Source organism: Pelobates fuscus, chromosome 10 (assembly GCF_036172605.1).
Source record: "Pelobates fuscus isolate aPelFus1 chromosome 10, aPelFus1.pri, whole genome shotgun sequence".
NCBI lineage: Eukaryota > Metazoa > Chordata > Amphibia > Anura > Pelobatidae > Pelobates > Pelobates fuscus.
The window spans coordinates 9222503-9236169 of record NC_086326.1 but is presented as its reverse complement, the minus strand read 5'-3'; the positions used below and the strand labels follow the sequence as shown (position 1 = coordinate 9236169).

The window sequence follows — 13667 nt, the reverse complement described above, 5'->3', positions numbered from 1 at the left end:
AATGTGACCCTAATCCAAGGTTCCCCCTAATGTGCCACTAATCCAAGGTTCCCCATAATGTGACCCTAATCCAAGGTTCCCCCTAATGTGCCACTAATCCAAGGCTTCCCATAATGTGACCCTAATCCACGTCTCCCCATTATGTGACCCTAATCCAAGGTTCCCCCTAATGTGCCACTAATCCAAGGTTCCCCCTTATGTGACCCTAATCCAAGGTTCCCCCTAATGTGCCACTAATCCAAGGTTCCCCCTAATGTGCCACTAATCCACGTCTCCCCATAATGTGACCCTAATCCAAGGTTCCCCCTAATGTGCCACTAATCCAAGGTTCCCCCTAATGTGACCCTAATCCAAGGTTCCCCCTAATGTGCCACTAATCCAAGGTTCCCCCTAATGTGCCACTAATCCACGTCTCCCCATAATGTGACCCTAATCCAAGGTTCCCCCTAATGTGCCACTAATCCAAGATCGCCCCTAATGTGCCACTCCCCATAATGTGCCACTAATTCAATGCTTCCAATAATGTGCCACTAATCCACGTCTCCCCCTAATGTGACACTAATCGAAGATCCCCTCTAATGTGCCACTAATCCACGTCTCCCCCTAATGTGCCACTAATCCAAGATCCCCCCTAATGTGCCACTAATCCACACATCCCCATACTGTGCCACTAATCCAAGGTTCCCCATACCGTGCCACTAATCCAAGGTTCCCCAAAATGTGCCACATATCCAGGACTCCCCATACTGTGCCACTAATCCAAGGCTCCCCATAATGTGCCACATATCCAGGACTCCCCATACTGTGCCACTAATCCACAGATCCCCAGCATGTTCCACCAATCTACGGCCAGGATTGCAGGAGACATAGACTATAAAATAAAACTGATACCAATACGTGCAAAAGACATACTGACGCACGTCCAAAGCCTACATTAACCACAGCCTTACACAGAACTGACTGCGCATAAAGCAGTCAGACACGGCGAACATTCATTAACTGTAAGCTTTTCAGCACCCGTCAGTAAGCATTGCTTCATGAAGACATGATCTTACTATCTTGTTACTGCTTTACCACAGTGAAAATAACCGTAATGTTGTGTGTGCGGTGTGTGTCAGCGCACTTCAAGTTAAACGTAGAATTTATTGCTCTTGGTCAGGATTTCAGTAAAGCTTCATTCTATCCTCTGCCAAAATCTAATGGCAGCAGAAAAGGTGCCATCTGATTTATACATTTTGCTTCGAGGCCAAAAGAGTAGTGTATGTTGTAGAATTCGGAGTAGAGCGGGTTTTTATTGGTAGGGATTCAAGCAATGAAATATGGAGAAGCTGTCCGTATGCAGCCATGTTAAACCACAGATCGGGTAAAACCTAAACTTCAGGAAATGTCAGAAGTAAAATTATTATTCATCCAAATTTTACCAATTGATACGGAATTTGATCGAACTGGCGATTTTCCCTGTATTTATCTGCAACGGACACAATGTAGCAAACGTGACCTAACACGAACAATTTACTAACAATCGTCAAGATTCCGATAAATTATGCCTACATTCTGAGATTAAAAGAAACACGAATCGTAAGAGGGAAATATGATAGCGAATCATGCAAGAAAAAAATTCTAAAATTAAACAATGGAATTTACAGGAACATTTTCCATAACCCCCGCTGCAAGGGACAAACGTTAGACATGGAGCTGGGCTATAACACCACACGCATGCCACCTCTGGGCCTTTAACAACTGCACTAAAACATCGGCTCCATAATAAAATACACAGAAAACAGAAAAAGGTTTAAAAAAAGATTGCAGCCAATGCCAACATTTACACACAGAGTTTCTGTTTTTATATAGCATATTCTACCACTGGTTTACAGACGGCAGTTAGGATCCCGATATTAAATCATTTCATGTAACGTTCCATGGTGAATTGTGCAGCCAAAGTAAAAAAAAAAATTATGTATGTCCAGTGGTCTATCATCACATGGCACTTAGACATTCCTTCCAGAGTGCTATAACGCACACGGCACAGTGGGGGTTAAACTCATTGACATAGTATGCCCTGAGTTCTGTAAACATCACAGATGTGACTAACACCAGTAATAGCTGTCACTGGGAATTCACCATTGTTTTACGAGGCTCGTATTCACACACTGATGATGCAATAAAATAGTGATGTCATCAAAGTGACAGCACAGAAAACTGCCACGTTCGCGCAGTTTCACAGTCCGGAATGTTATTAAAATAATGTTCCAATCAAAGGTCTTATATTTTACAGCCTTTAAACACATTTTACATACAAGTCTGGAGCCAGTACATACATTGACCAGACAGGCAGACGCTTTATGATTAACCCTTTAAGGTTTGTAGAGTTTTAGCAATCTACAATGCGCTCTGCAAGGATCATGCGTAATAGAATATCGCTCATGCATGGTAGGTGTAAAGGTATTTGTGTGTACATGGACAGACAGACAGACAGATTTTGGCATGTTTGGACATGTAACACATATTGAGTTAAATGGAAGAACATTGTATAATGCAGTGTTTGTTTAATATTTATGTATAATGTTTTTTTTTCCATTTAAAAGCAATACGTAATAATACAATGCAATGCAATGTTCCACGTTGCTAGTCAGACTTTAAAAGTTACTAGCCACTGCGACCCTGACAAGTCTATGGCACTTTCATCGGGGAGAATTTCTACTTGAACTAGTGGTAATAGACATGTATATATTCTTTAGTTAAAGGGGTTTATTGTGTTGGCTGGGCAGCAACGTGTCTTTGGGTACCGACCACTGGTGATAGTGTAATAATTATCTGTCTTGTGAGGGCAAAATGTATACCAACTCTACTGTCATACTTAAAAAGCCATCACTTGTCCTGTATTCCCTTTCCAACTATCGCCCCTTATCCATGCTCCCTTTTCCTCAAAGCTTCTGGAAAGACTTGTCTTTACCAACCTGGCTTGCTTCATCAATTCCGACTCTTTCCTTGACCTTCTTCAGTCTGGCTTCCACTCCCTCCACTCTACTGAGACCGCTCCGGTTAGAAAAATGAAAGTATCCAAATGCAATCGCAGCTAAATCCAAAGGCCACCACTCCATACCAATTCTACTTGACCTCTCTGCTGCCTTTGACATTGTTGATCATGTTTTCCTCTTTCAAACTCTGCAATCCCTCTGCCTACACTGTCCTCTTGTGGTTCTCTTCCTAGCTCTCCTAACTTTTTTTCAGTGTCTCGTTTTCTAATGATACTTCCTCCCTTCGGAGTCCCCCAAGGCTCTGTTATTGATCCCCTTTTGTTTTCTCTTCATACGGCCTCTTTTACCAAGCTTATTAATACTTTTGGATTCCGCTACCTCCTGTATGCTGATGACACCCAGATATATCTCTCCCGCTCTGTCCTAGAATGTGTCACCGCTTTCTTCCATCGTTGATTGGATGTCCTCCCGCTTTCTGAAACTCAATCTATTTTTCTTCCTCATAATACTGATCCTCCACTTTCTCTCAGCAAATTAATGGTACCCACATCAGCCCGTTCTTGCAAGCTCGCTGGCTTGGTGTTCTTTCATTCTGACTTTGCCTGTTGCCACATTCTGCCAATTACACCTTAATAACTGCCTGTGTACGCCCATTTCTTACGCTAAGGAGCTTGTTCATGCTATAGTAACTTCTTGCATCGATTACTGCAAATCTCTCCTAATTGGTGTTCTCAGAAACTGTATTGCTGCCGCCAGGCTGATTTCTCCTACCAATCACTCCTCTCACACCTCGCCCCTCTGTCGATCCTTACATTGGCTTCCTATATCCTATAAGTGTCAATTAAAAATACTAACCCTTATCTATGATTCACTGAACAATGCTAGCCCCACTGATTCGTAGGTACGCACCCCTTTCAGCCTCTCTGCTCTGCCTGTAACCTTCTATCAGCTGCTAGTACCCATACGGCCAACTCATTCTTGCAGGACTTCTCGCGGGCGGCTCCTTTCCTTTAAAACAGCCTACCCCTATCAGACTCTCCCCTAGTCTTTAATCATCTAAAAAGTCCCCCAAAATCCTTCTCGTCAGTAAAGTTTATGGCCTCCCAGAGTAACTTCTACTTCACAAACCTGCCTCTTGCTCTCTCCTAAAGGGCCACACTCCACTCTCACCTCCAGTTCTGCTATTTTCCCACAATGGTTGTTTGTGGCCTCCCTTGATGCCCTCCCTGTTGTGTTTTTATAGCCTACCTCCTCTAGACTGTAAGCTCATTTGAGCTGGATCCTCATGAGTCTATTGTTCCTGTTACATTTTGTAATTGTCTCCTTTATCGTTAAATTTTCCCCTTTTATACTATTGACAATAGTAATAATAATAAAAACCAAAGTGCTTTTAGGCTGATATAACGGATACACACTTTACTTTCTACAATTACTTTCCTGACTTTCCTTCTCCAAAAGATACCAGAAATGAATCTGTTTCATGCAACGTATGCTGGATGTGTGCCCAAAGTTTCCCATAAAGAATCACTGGCTTGGTAGATACACAGTTCACCTCTCTGATTGGCCACTGTCCAGCATGAACGAGGACCGGCTGGGCAGATAAGGAGGTCTGTCAGTAAAGTTGTAGAAACCAGGTACACAGCTATGAGAAGGTGAGTATGTAGGGTCGCAGGACAGGCTTTACATGCATTTCATTTTATTGATGCTTATTTCATGTAGAAAAAGTTGAAATTCATCATCAAACTCCAAACTCCAAACTTTAAACTTTAAAAAAAACGTTGAATATTCTGGTGCAGACCTCATGCCCTGTGCCGTCTAATAAGATTTATTTCTCTGAGATTATCTGCAGTTCACTTTTTTATATTATTATTCTTCCTTCTAGCTAAGGGCATGTCAGTAATTATGGTGCCCTATTGCAAACACTGGCGATGGACAGCTGAAATGCTGGCTAAGCCCGGGAACCATAACATAAACCATCAAAAGAAGATGTCCTCGGGGTGAACAGGTTCTGCTTTCTGCAGAGCGACGTGAGTGAAAATGACTGGTTTTAGGCATAATTTTAATGATCGTAGTCTCCTCGGTCCGCAGCCCTGAAGCTGGTCATTAATAGCCAGGAAATGCCCTCCTCGATAGTCATTACCACTTAATTATGGATTTAGTTTCCCGTGAAGACGGTCGTCTTTATGGGAAAGGTTTCTAACAAGGGAGAGATTGTGCTTTTTTTAGGTTCCGCATCCGATCACCTGCTGTGGAGATATTTGGCTGGGAGCAGATTTGCATCATAATAGGGTAATTCTTTTTCCTTTGCTTTTTATTAAGCACTTGGCACCCTGAAGGACCCTGCACTAGGTAACATCTCCAGAGGAACAGAGCACTGTGGGCTCATTGAAGAACAAAAGAGGTCACATCTAAACAAAAACAAATAAAAGGAGTGCTGTGCAGCCCCATGTCATGGCAGCAAGATTACTCCGAGATTAGCTGACACACAAACCACAAACAAGAAAATAAAATGATTAAAAAACAAAACAGAAAACTGCCAAAAACCTAAAAGATAAAAGTACGGTAAGCCTTTAATAGAAAAATCTATGAAATTATTATTTTTAATAAATATTATTTTCATGGAACAATATGAGGTTGAGAACTTTATAGTCCAGAGAACTTGGCTTTTTTATGGTGTTCCCAAACTAGAATATCTGGGATGTACAGAGAACCAACATGATAAAAGATTAAATAGGTTCCCTTTCCGGACTGGTTGGACACCGGGAGGTAGGTACTCGAGCCAGGTTAATCTGGCAAAATCACGGCCCCTTCTATGTAACATGATCTGCTGTCACAATACTTTACATTTATCAAGACCCCAAAAGGGTATGGTCACCTCAACAACAGTACTAAAAACATATCGTAAATATTCTTTAAGAGACACTCCCTTTAATTAGTCGATTTATTTCATGTTCCCATTGCCATTTTAGCTTTCTTTAGACCAGTGGTTTCCAACCTATATTGACAGAGATCCAAATTATGTACACAGCATTTCCTTGGTGACTCATTCTTCAGTTTGAACATTTGCACCGTGAACCGACCCATAATTTAGAACATAAACACAATACGCTGTACAATAAAAATAATCTCTGCAGAACACCTTCACTCAGACTCTAGTCCAAGGGATCTAGAAAAGTTACAGTAACCCAGATAATGTAGAAAAGTACCAAAATTTGGCTCCAGAAATAAACACAATTTTAGGCCACGCTGCCAACTTAGGCCTTGATTTAATATTGTGGATAAACTTTTGGATTAACTTTTTAATTGATTTGATATTATGAGACATTATTATATTTTGTAATTTTTTTTTAAATAAATTAATATATATTTTTACATATATTTTTTTTATTTTAATATGTCACAAAAAATATTTGAAAAGTTTATCCAAAAATATTAAATTATTAAATTGAGGCCCTAATGTCTACAGATGTTTTCAAGTGCCTTAATTAAGTTTTCGTCTCCAAACCCTTTAAGCGAGAGTCCCAGGGTCACATAGTTACAATATGTTACATAGCGATGTTAAAATATACTGTTACACAGTAGCCTAGAGGAGCCATTCTCACATGGGATGGGTTCTACGAGACAATGGGAGTCCTTGAAATTAGATATAAGGTATTTAGAATATAATGTTTATGACGCGAGACTTTTCAGGTTGAAATTTCAACTATTTATCATTCCGTACTATGATATTTAGTATACAGAACCACCAGTGACCTACAAATCCCAAGTATCTACCAAATGTAGCACACAGTAAGAAAACATCTGAACTATAGGAATGCAAGAAAACATTCTAGATTTAACAATGTAGGAGAAAATAAAACAAAGTATGTATACAAATCTGTACGGATGTAGCTTTAAATAGCGCAATCAAAGGCCAGAGATTAAAAATCTAGCAATCCTATGGCACATCTAAAAACTAATTATTTTCTCAAATGATTGTGTTAGGGTTAGGCAGGAGAGTTGAGGGGTTAGAGTTAAGGTACAGTTAGGGGGTTAGAATTAGGGTTACGGTTAGGGGGTTAGAGTTAAGGTACAGTTAGGGGGTTAGAATTAGGGTACAGTTAGGGGTTAGAATTAGGGTTACGGTTAGGGGGTTAGAGTTAAGGTACGGTTAGGGGGTTAGAGTTAAGGTACGGTTAGGGGGTTAGAGTTAGGGTACAGTTAGGAAGTTAGTTAGGGATACGGTTAGGAGGTTTAAATTAGTATACAGTTAGGCTGTTAGAGTTAGAGGGTTAGAGTTAGGGTACAGTTAGGTTGTTAGAGTTAGAGGGTTAGAGTTAGGGTACAGTTAGGTTGTTAGAGTTAGTGTACAGTTAGGGGGTTAGAGTTAGGGATCCAGTTAGGGGGCTAGAGTGAGGGTTACAATTATGGGGTGAGAGTTAGGGTACGGTTAGTGTGTTAGAATTAGGGGGTTAAAGTTAGGGTGCAGTTAGGGGGTTAGAGTTAGGGTGCAGTTAGGGGGTTAGAGTTAGAGTGCAGTTGAGTTAGAGATACGGTTAGAGGGTTAGAGTTAGGGTGCAGTTAGGGGGTTAGGGTTAATGATAAGGGGTTAGGTTTAGGAGCAGGGTTACAGTTAGGTGGTTAGAGTTAGAGGTGGAGTGTGTGTACAGCTTTGGGTAGACCATCTTAGCCATGGGTACCCTTGATAGGTGACCTTCTCACATTAAGATACACTGTTTTATTAACAGGAATGCCTGGATTGCCATATACACTTCTGACCAGAATGTTGATACAGAAGAGTGAAAGCTTTATCAACAATGAGTTAGAAATTCCAGTCACAGGTGTATAGTTATCACTTTAATCTGATTGTGTATAATCATTCACCTGGCTGAGCTCTACACTGAGATAACAAAGTTATTTTTAATATTTAAACAATCTTGTTTGATCCATTAGGTGGTGATTCAACTCTCCATCAATTTATGAAAGCATCAAATTATTTGCATCAATATGTTTAATTATTAGCTTGTTGGCAGAGTGGATTACTGACATATTTAAGGCAAGGTAATGTTTTCATAGATTGCTAGAATAATAAAACTCTTGTCCCTCCCAGCTTGCTATACAGATATACCCCCACCAAGCTTAGTCACCCCAAAGTGACCTGGATACCAACGCATGAAATGGCAGTAATATCATGACGTAAAGAAAGGGCCTCAACCTGCTTCTAAATCCCGGAAATGCTAAGCAATTGTCACGGATCATTGTACCCGCTCTTTCAAACACAAACATTTTCACATAATTCTACAGTTACAAATACACTTTAAATTGTGGTAGATACATCACAGCAACTACACCAGTTAAGCTGGGACTATGACTGTAATTTTCAGAACATGTCTTCATCCTGGGACAATATAGAGAAGGGGAATATATGAACTTTATGGTGCCTGCCGGCGTGAGAAAGCAAGATGAAAGAAAATCTCCAGCTAGATAATTAAATTACTGTTACTCTGGGTGAGAGGGACACAAAATGGATCGGATGAGCCACCATTACATTGTACTGGGGTAATCAGACTAGAATAATGTTCTTGAGCATTTTAGTGTTATAAATGTGCCTCCAACCCTTTACTGAGAATCTGACCTGAACTGTTTCCAAATTCCGTCCTGAAATGCAGCAAAATAAATGTGTCCACAAGGTGATGCTGGCAGACCACAGGCAATCGACTGAATATGGGGGGGGTACCTCAGTGATTCCCCGCCCCAACACAACCCTAGAGACAAACACTTATGGATGTATAAAAGTGTACTTACTACAATGTGTCCGGGCGATGGAGACCGAGCATCCTTCATGGCTTGTCTGCTTTGCAAACTTCCTGCCTGAACGTCTAACAGCGGCCATTTCATCTGCAGGTACTGAATGGAGAGAGGGAGGGGAAGAAGGGAAAAAATTAGTTTATAAGGAAAACAAAAAAGCAAAAAAACAAGCACAAAACCATTTCTTTAATATCCAGCATAAATAAACATGACATCATTAACCCTATGGGAAAGGCAAATATGTCAAGCCCCCAGGCAGTGTTCTCTGTTCTAACACACAAAGGGTTAACATGCTCATGAAAAGGTGATCAAATTAAACACATGCGATAGGGGTATGAGGATGCAAAAACAAAAAAAGAATTAAATGGCAACGTCTACATATTTACAATCACAAGTGAAGAGTATTTTATATGTTTGAAATATCATCAGCAAGGTTCCTGGCCCGATGGGTTTATCAGTAATTACTATAGAGTGTTTAGTGAACAACTAATTAGTCGCCTAACCAATCTCTTAAATGCGACCAAGAAGGGAGAACCTCTTACACCACAAATGACCTAAGCGAATATCATATTATTGCCAAAGGCAGGTAGAGTACCCACTAATGTTGGTAATTAAAGACTGTGGCGGCCATCCCAAGAGAAGAGGGGTTTCCGCCGCCAGAGATGTCCTTTCCCCCTTAGTATGAGGAATGCTGTAGTATTCCCAAGTAGTAATCCAAGAGGTAACAAAGCAGGTATAGCTGGTATAGCTGTTCCCTATAATCACGAGACGAGGCTCTGTGTTGAGGCTGAAGATGAACTTTTTTAATGGAAGCCACAACTGGCCTTGTATGCAAGTTCCATGCAAGGGGTTTCTGATTACATATTCCAGGGGCATTCCCCACTGGACCTGAGAAGAGACTTCAGTAAAAGCACACAAATAATTACATTAACTCTCAGGTCCAGGACATACCTAACAAAAACACCCCAAAATACACACTTAACAAGTAGGTCCCCCTCAAGTCCTTTAGCCCCGGGCAGCCTGGAACTGAGTGCACCAGCATTTCCAGAATGCACTCAGATCCCACGAACGCAGCCAAAACACCACCGGGGGAAAAGTTTAGACCGACCACACACGAGGCGCCTGCCCAAAAGAGTTCCATAGATTCAGGCTGAGCGGCCGGTCTCTTTTGGGAGTACAGAACACAATAAAATAACAAAAGTAACTGTTCGTATAGGAGTTGGTCGTGTGCCCCTCATTCGGGAGTTTGTTTATACCGAATGCCACTAGAGTTAGTCAAAAATACAGTGAGTGAAAGTCCCAGCGGTGTTCGTGCCGTTGAGTGCCCAATTTTAGTTCACTCGTCCATACAAACGACGGCCACCCAGCATGTTGGTGATTGCGGTTTGCGATAGTGTGAAAGAGGTCAGGCAGGTTAATGAGCGGCACACGACTGTTCTGGGTGGTCTATCCATTTGGTACATTGTTCGTTATACGAACCAAATTGTCCAATCTGTTCGGTGGTGTTCGTATACCGGACCAGTCAAAGTCAGGGGATCTGTCACAAAGACCAATCTCCCTAATCAATTCTGACATTGAAATATTAGCAACAGTCTTGGCTAATATATTGAACTCCAGGTTGGGGACTCCATCCTATATTCCATCCTATATTCTAAATACCTTATATCTAATCCATCCTGATCATGTGGGTTTCATCCCAACCAACAACTGTATTAAATCACTACGAGTGACGGACTTGGTGTGGAGGGCAAAGAGTGGATGCATGTCTTCTCTGTTCCTTTAACTGGATGCAGTTAAGGTGTTCGACAGAGTAGAACTCTTAGACTATTGAAACACTGGGGGTCTTTCTTGATGTATACCACAGAGACAGAGAGGCCTTATACACAGATTTTCACACATAACTGGTGCTGGGCTCTCTGCTTTCCATGTATTAAATGGATCTAGACAGGGATGCCCCCTCCCACCCTTACTATTCACCTATCATTAGAACCTCTGCTACATTTAGAGAGGAAGAACCCTCAAATTTCAGGAGTTATTGTGGGACAGGACTACTTTAAAATGCCAGATATGCGGACAACATAATATTATCTATAACAGAGCCTCCCCTTTTTTGAGTTACTAAATTCATTTAGCAGTCTCTCGGGATATAACCATGTGGTTGTGCCCTTCTGAAAAGAGGTGGGGGACCTACTAGCAGTGGTATTTCACAGACCATTTGCACTGGAGAACTGGCTGAATCTACTATCACAACCTATAGAGGCCTTCCTGAAAAGAGCTCTTCAATAAGATAACATTAACTGCATGGAGAGTCCTGGCGGCTGCCTGGCTGAGAATAGCAGTTCTATCTATAGAGGAAGTGAGAACTAAGATTTAAGAAAATCGCTTAATAGACCACTTAACTGCATTATTGTATAACACTGTCTATTATTTTAAAAAGTTTCGATACCACAGAAAGAATTTACCATATCCTCTGGATAGGGCGCACTTTCTTACCACTATGTCATCACCACAATGGGTACTCTCTTTTCTTACCACTAGGCCATCACTGCAATGAGTTTCTCCTTTTCCTCTTCACCCCTTATTTTCTTATCAGTTTAAAATGATGCGAGTGGTAGATAACGTTAGATCATTATATACAGAGATACCACATTCTCTACCAAATGTAACCAAGCAGGAATGTAAGATTAGATATTTGCCTTTATCGTTTTGATATTGGAACACCTAATGGTGCACATATTGTCTCACAATGTTCACAAGCTGTGATTATAAGAATGTATTGTTTTCTAGGGCTCATATAAAAAAAATAAAGATTTCAAAAACTATGTATATATAGCACTAGTGTATAATCCAAATGAATGCACATAAAATCAAACTTCAGCTTTGCCATATTTAAGTAGAAATGCTGTGTGGACGGTCCAGAGCTAGAGCTGTATTTTCACACATTTGGTAAAAGTCTCTCTTTATTAATATTCATTTTCTACTATTTTTAGAAAGGTGCATGCAACTTATAATTGCAAAATGTACTCATTGACAATTCTACAAGAACCTCTGTCACCTGGAAAAAACGTTACTAAACAAACAGCAATAAAAACCAAAGAAACAATCCTTCCGTACATTGTGACGACAATATTCTTTAAACTTTCCGAAGGTTTTCCCTGTGTGCTTTAAATGCACGTCCCATTCCTGATGGGCTAATTCTTTGTCTTATTCTATATGTCTTCGATTTGTTCTATAACTGATGCAAGACTCCGGACAGATATTGGTTTGGCCAAGAATCCAAATTCACCTTAAACAAAGGGATCTTTCCTAGCCATGAAGAATAGATGCGATCGGTGTGATGTTTATCAACGGGATAAAATCATTTTTTTTTTATTCAGGAGGAGGGTATATTTTAGGGAATTGGAAGGCCACGCTCCATGAAACCCATCAACTATATCGCTATACCGGGAAGATTTATTTTCAATGATAAGATAACATCTGACATTTAATATTTATTAGAAGAAATCTATATAGGTGCGCTGTGTCTTTAAGAAACAACCTGTTTTAAAGGGCAGCAAGTGTTGTAATGTGCAGAAGTGCAATTTGCATTATAGTGCATAAAACTCCATGTCACTTATATAATGTGAAAATATGTGCAAAAATGTGATAAAAACACACAAAACACTCACTTTCAAATTCAAATGTTGTTCATCTCAATGTAACACAACATGTAAAAAAAGGGAAATAAAATGCAGATACTGTAGTGTAAATCTATATAACTATACACAAGATATAATGGATATTGACATGTCGCCTGTACATGATACGTAAAGTCTCTTATCTATATGTTGTGATGGGACACAATGGCAACAAAGCTTTCTAGCCTTGTACACTTATATTAAGCTAAGTGCAGTTTAAGCAATCCCCCACTACGGAGCTCTACAGTTATGTCTAACTGGTGTGAGTATGCGTGCATAGGGTTCATCACTATAACGCAGGGACAGCCTCTCGTTACTTTACTATAAATGTTCAACTTGATTTGCTGCAAGTTTATAATGCCAATGACATGATTGACCCCTTACTTAAATAGCAACTACAAGCGCATTAAATGTGTCCACACATTATAACTGCTTGCTATCAGCTAGTATTACAACACGCAGTTTAAGTACAGTTAGCATGATGCCTGGATTACCTATATACGCCTTACCACTAGCAAATGCATACCAGCTGACTCATAGTTTAACCTACACTGTATTTTACTGTTGGTACATTAAGAATAGTTAATGCACTGTTAATTTAGCGTGTTACATACCGGATCTTATGATGCATAGCTTGTATTTTCATACTACAGTTTAAACTTTAAAAAATGAGACATCGTTATTCTGGAAAGGAAACGTACTCTTGCTGAATGATGTATCAACCATGTATTGTAAACCACCCGTACATTTCCCCCGCTTTCTCTTATGTACCCCATCTTATATGCCTTCAATAATAACAGATTGACAAAAACAAAATTATATATATATATTGTATATATTGCACACTCACAAAAGTAGAGCAGAATGAGCCTGCTCCAACTGTGACAGCTGCAAGTAACACTCCCTCTTTGGGCAGTGAAACACAGAGGCAGCCGATCCACTCTAGCAGATTTTTTGCACATAAAACATACAGCAGCTTCGTCCAAACTCCATGCGTTCGTGCGTGGTCGAGCGTGATGACGCGTTTCGCTGTAGTCACGTCTACTTCAGAACTGCCCACAGTTTTTTTATACAAGCCTTAGTGGGCTTGTTTTTCTTCCTTCAATACAATCTCGTAATTGGGATTATTTATAATCTCTCCAAAAGGGCAAATTGGCTAATTTCAGCTTTATTTTATTGGTTTTTAATTGGTTGGCATTTTAGGTCAGGCACAGTTTTATTTTTT

General features: G+C 40.3%; 1 protein-coding gene across 39 annotated transcripts in view; it reads right to left on the bottom strand.

The window, feature by feature from the left end:
- TCF7L2 (transcription factor 7 like 2) overlaps positions 1–13667 on the bottom strand; it is a 205093-nt gene that overhangs the window by 90034 nt on the left and 101392 nt on the right. For all 39 annotated transcript variants that reach the window (XM_063434020.1, XM_063434035.1, XM_063434041.1 and 36 more), the window contains one exon: positions 8763–8864. In XM_063434020.1, the coding sequence (XP_063290090.1) occupies positions 8763–8864 (102 nt within the window). The remainder of the gene's footprint in view (positions 1–8762; positions 8865–13667) is intronic.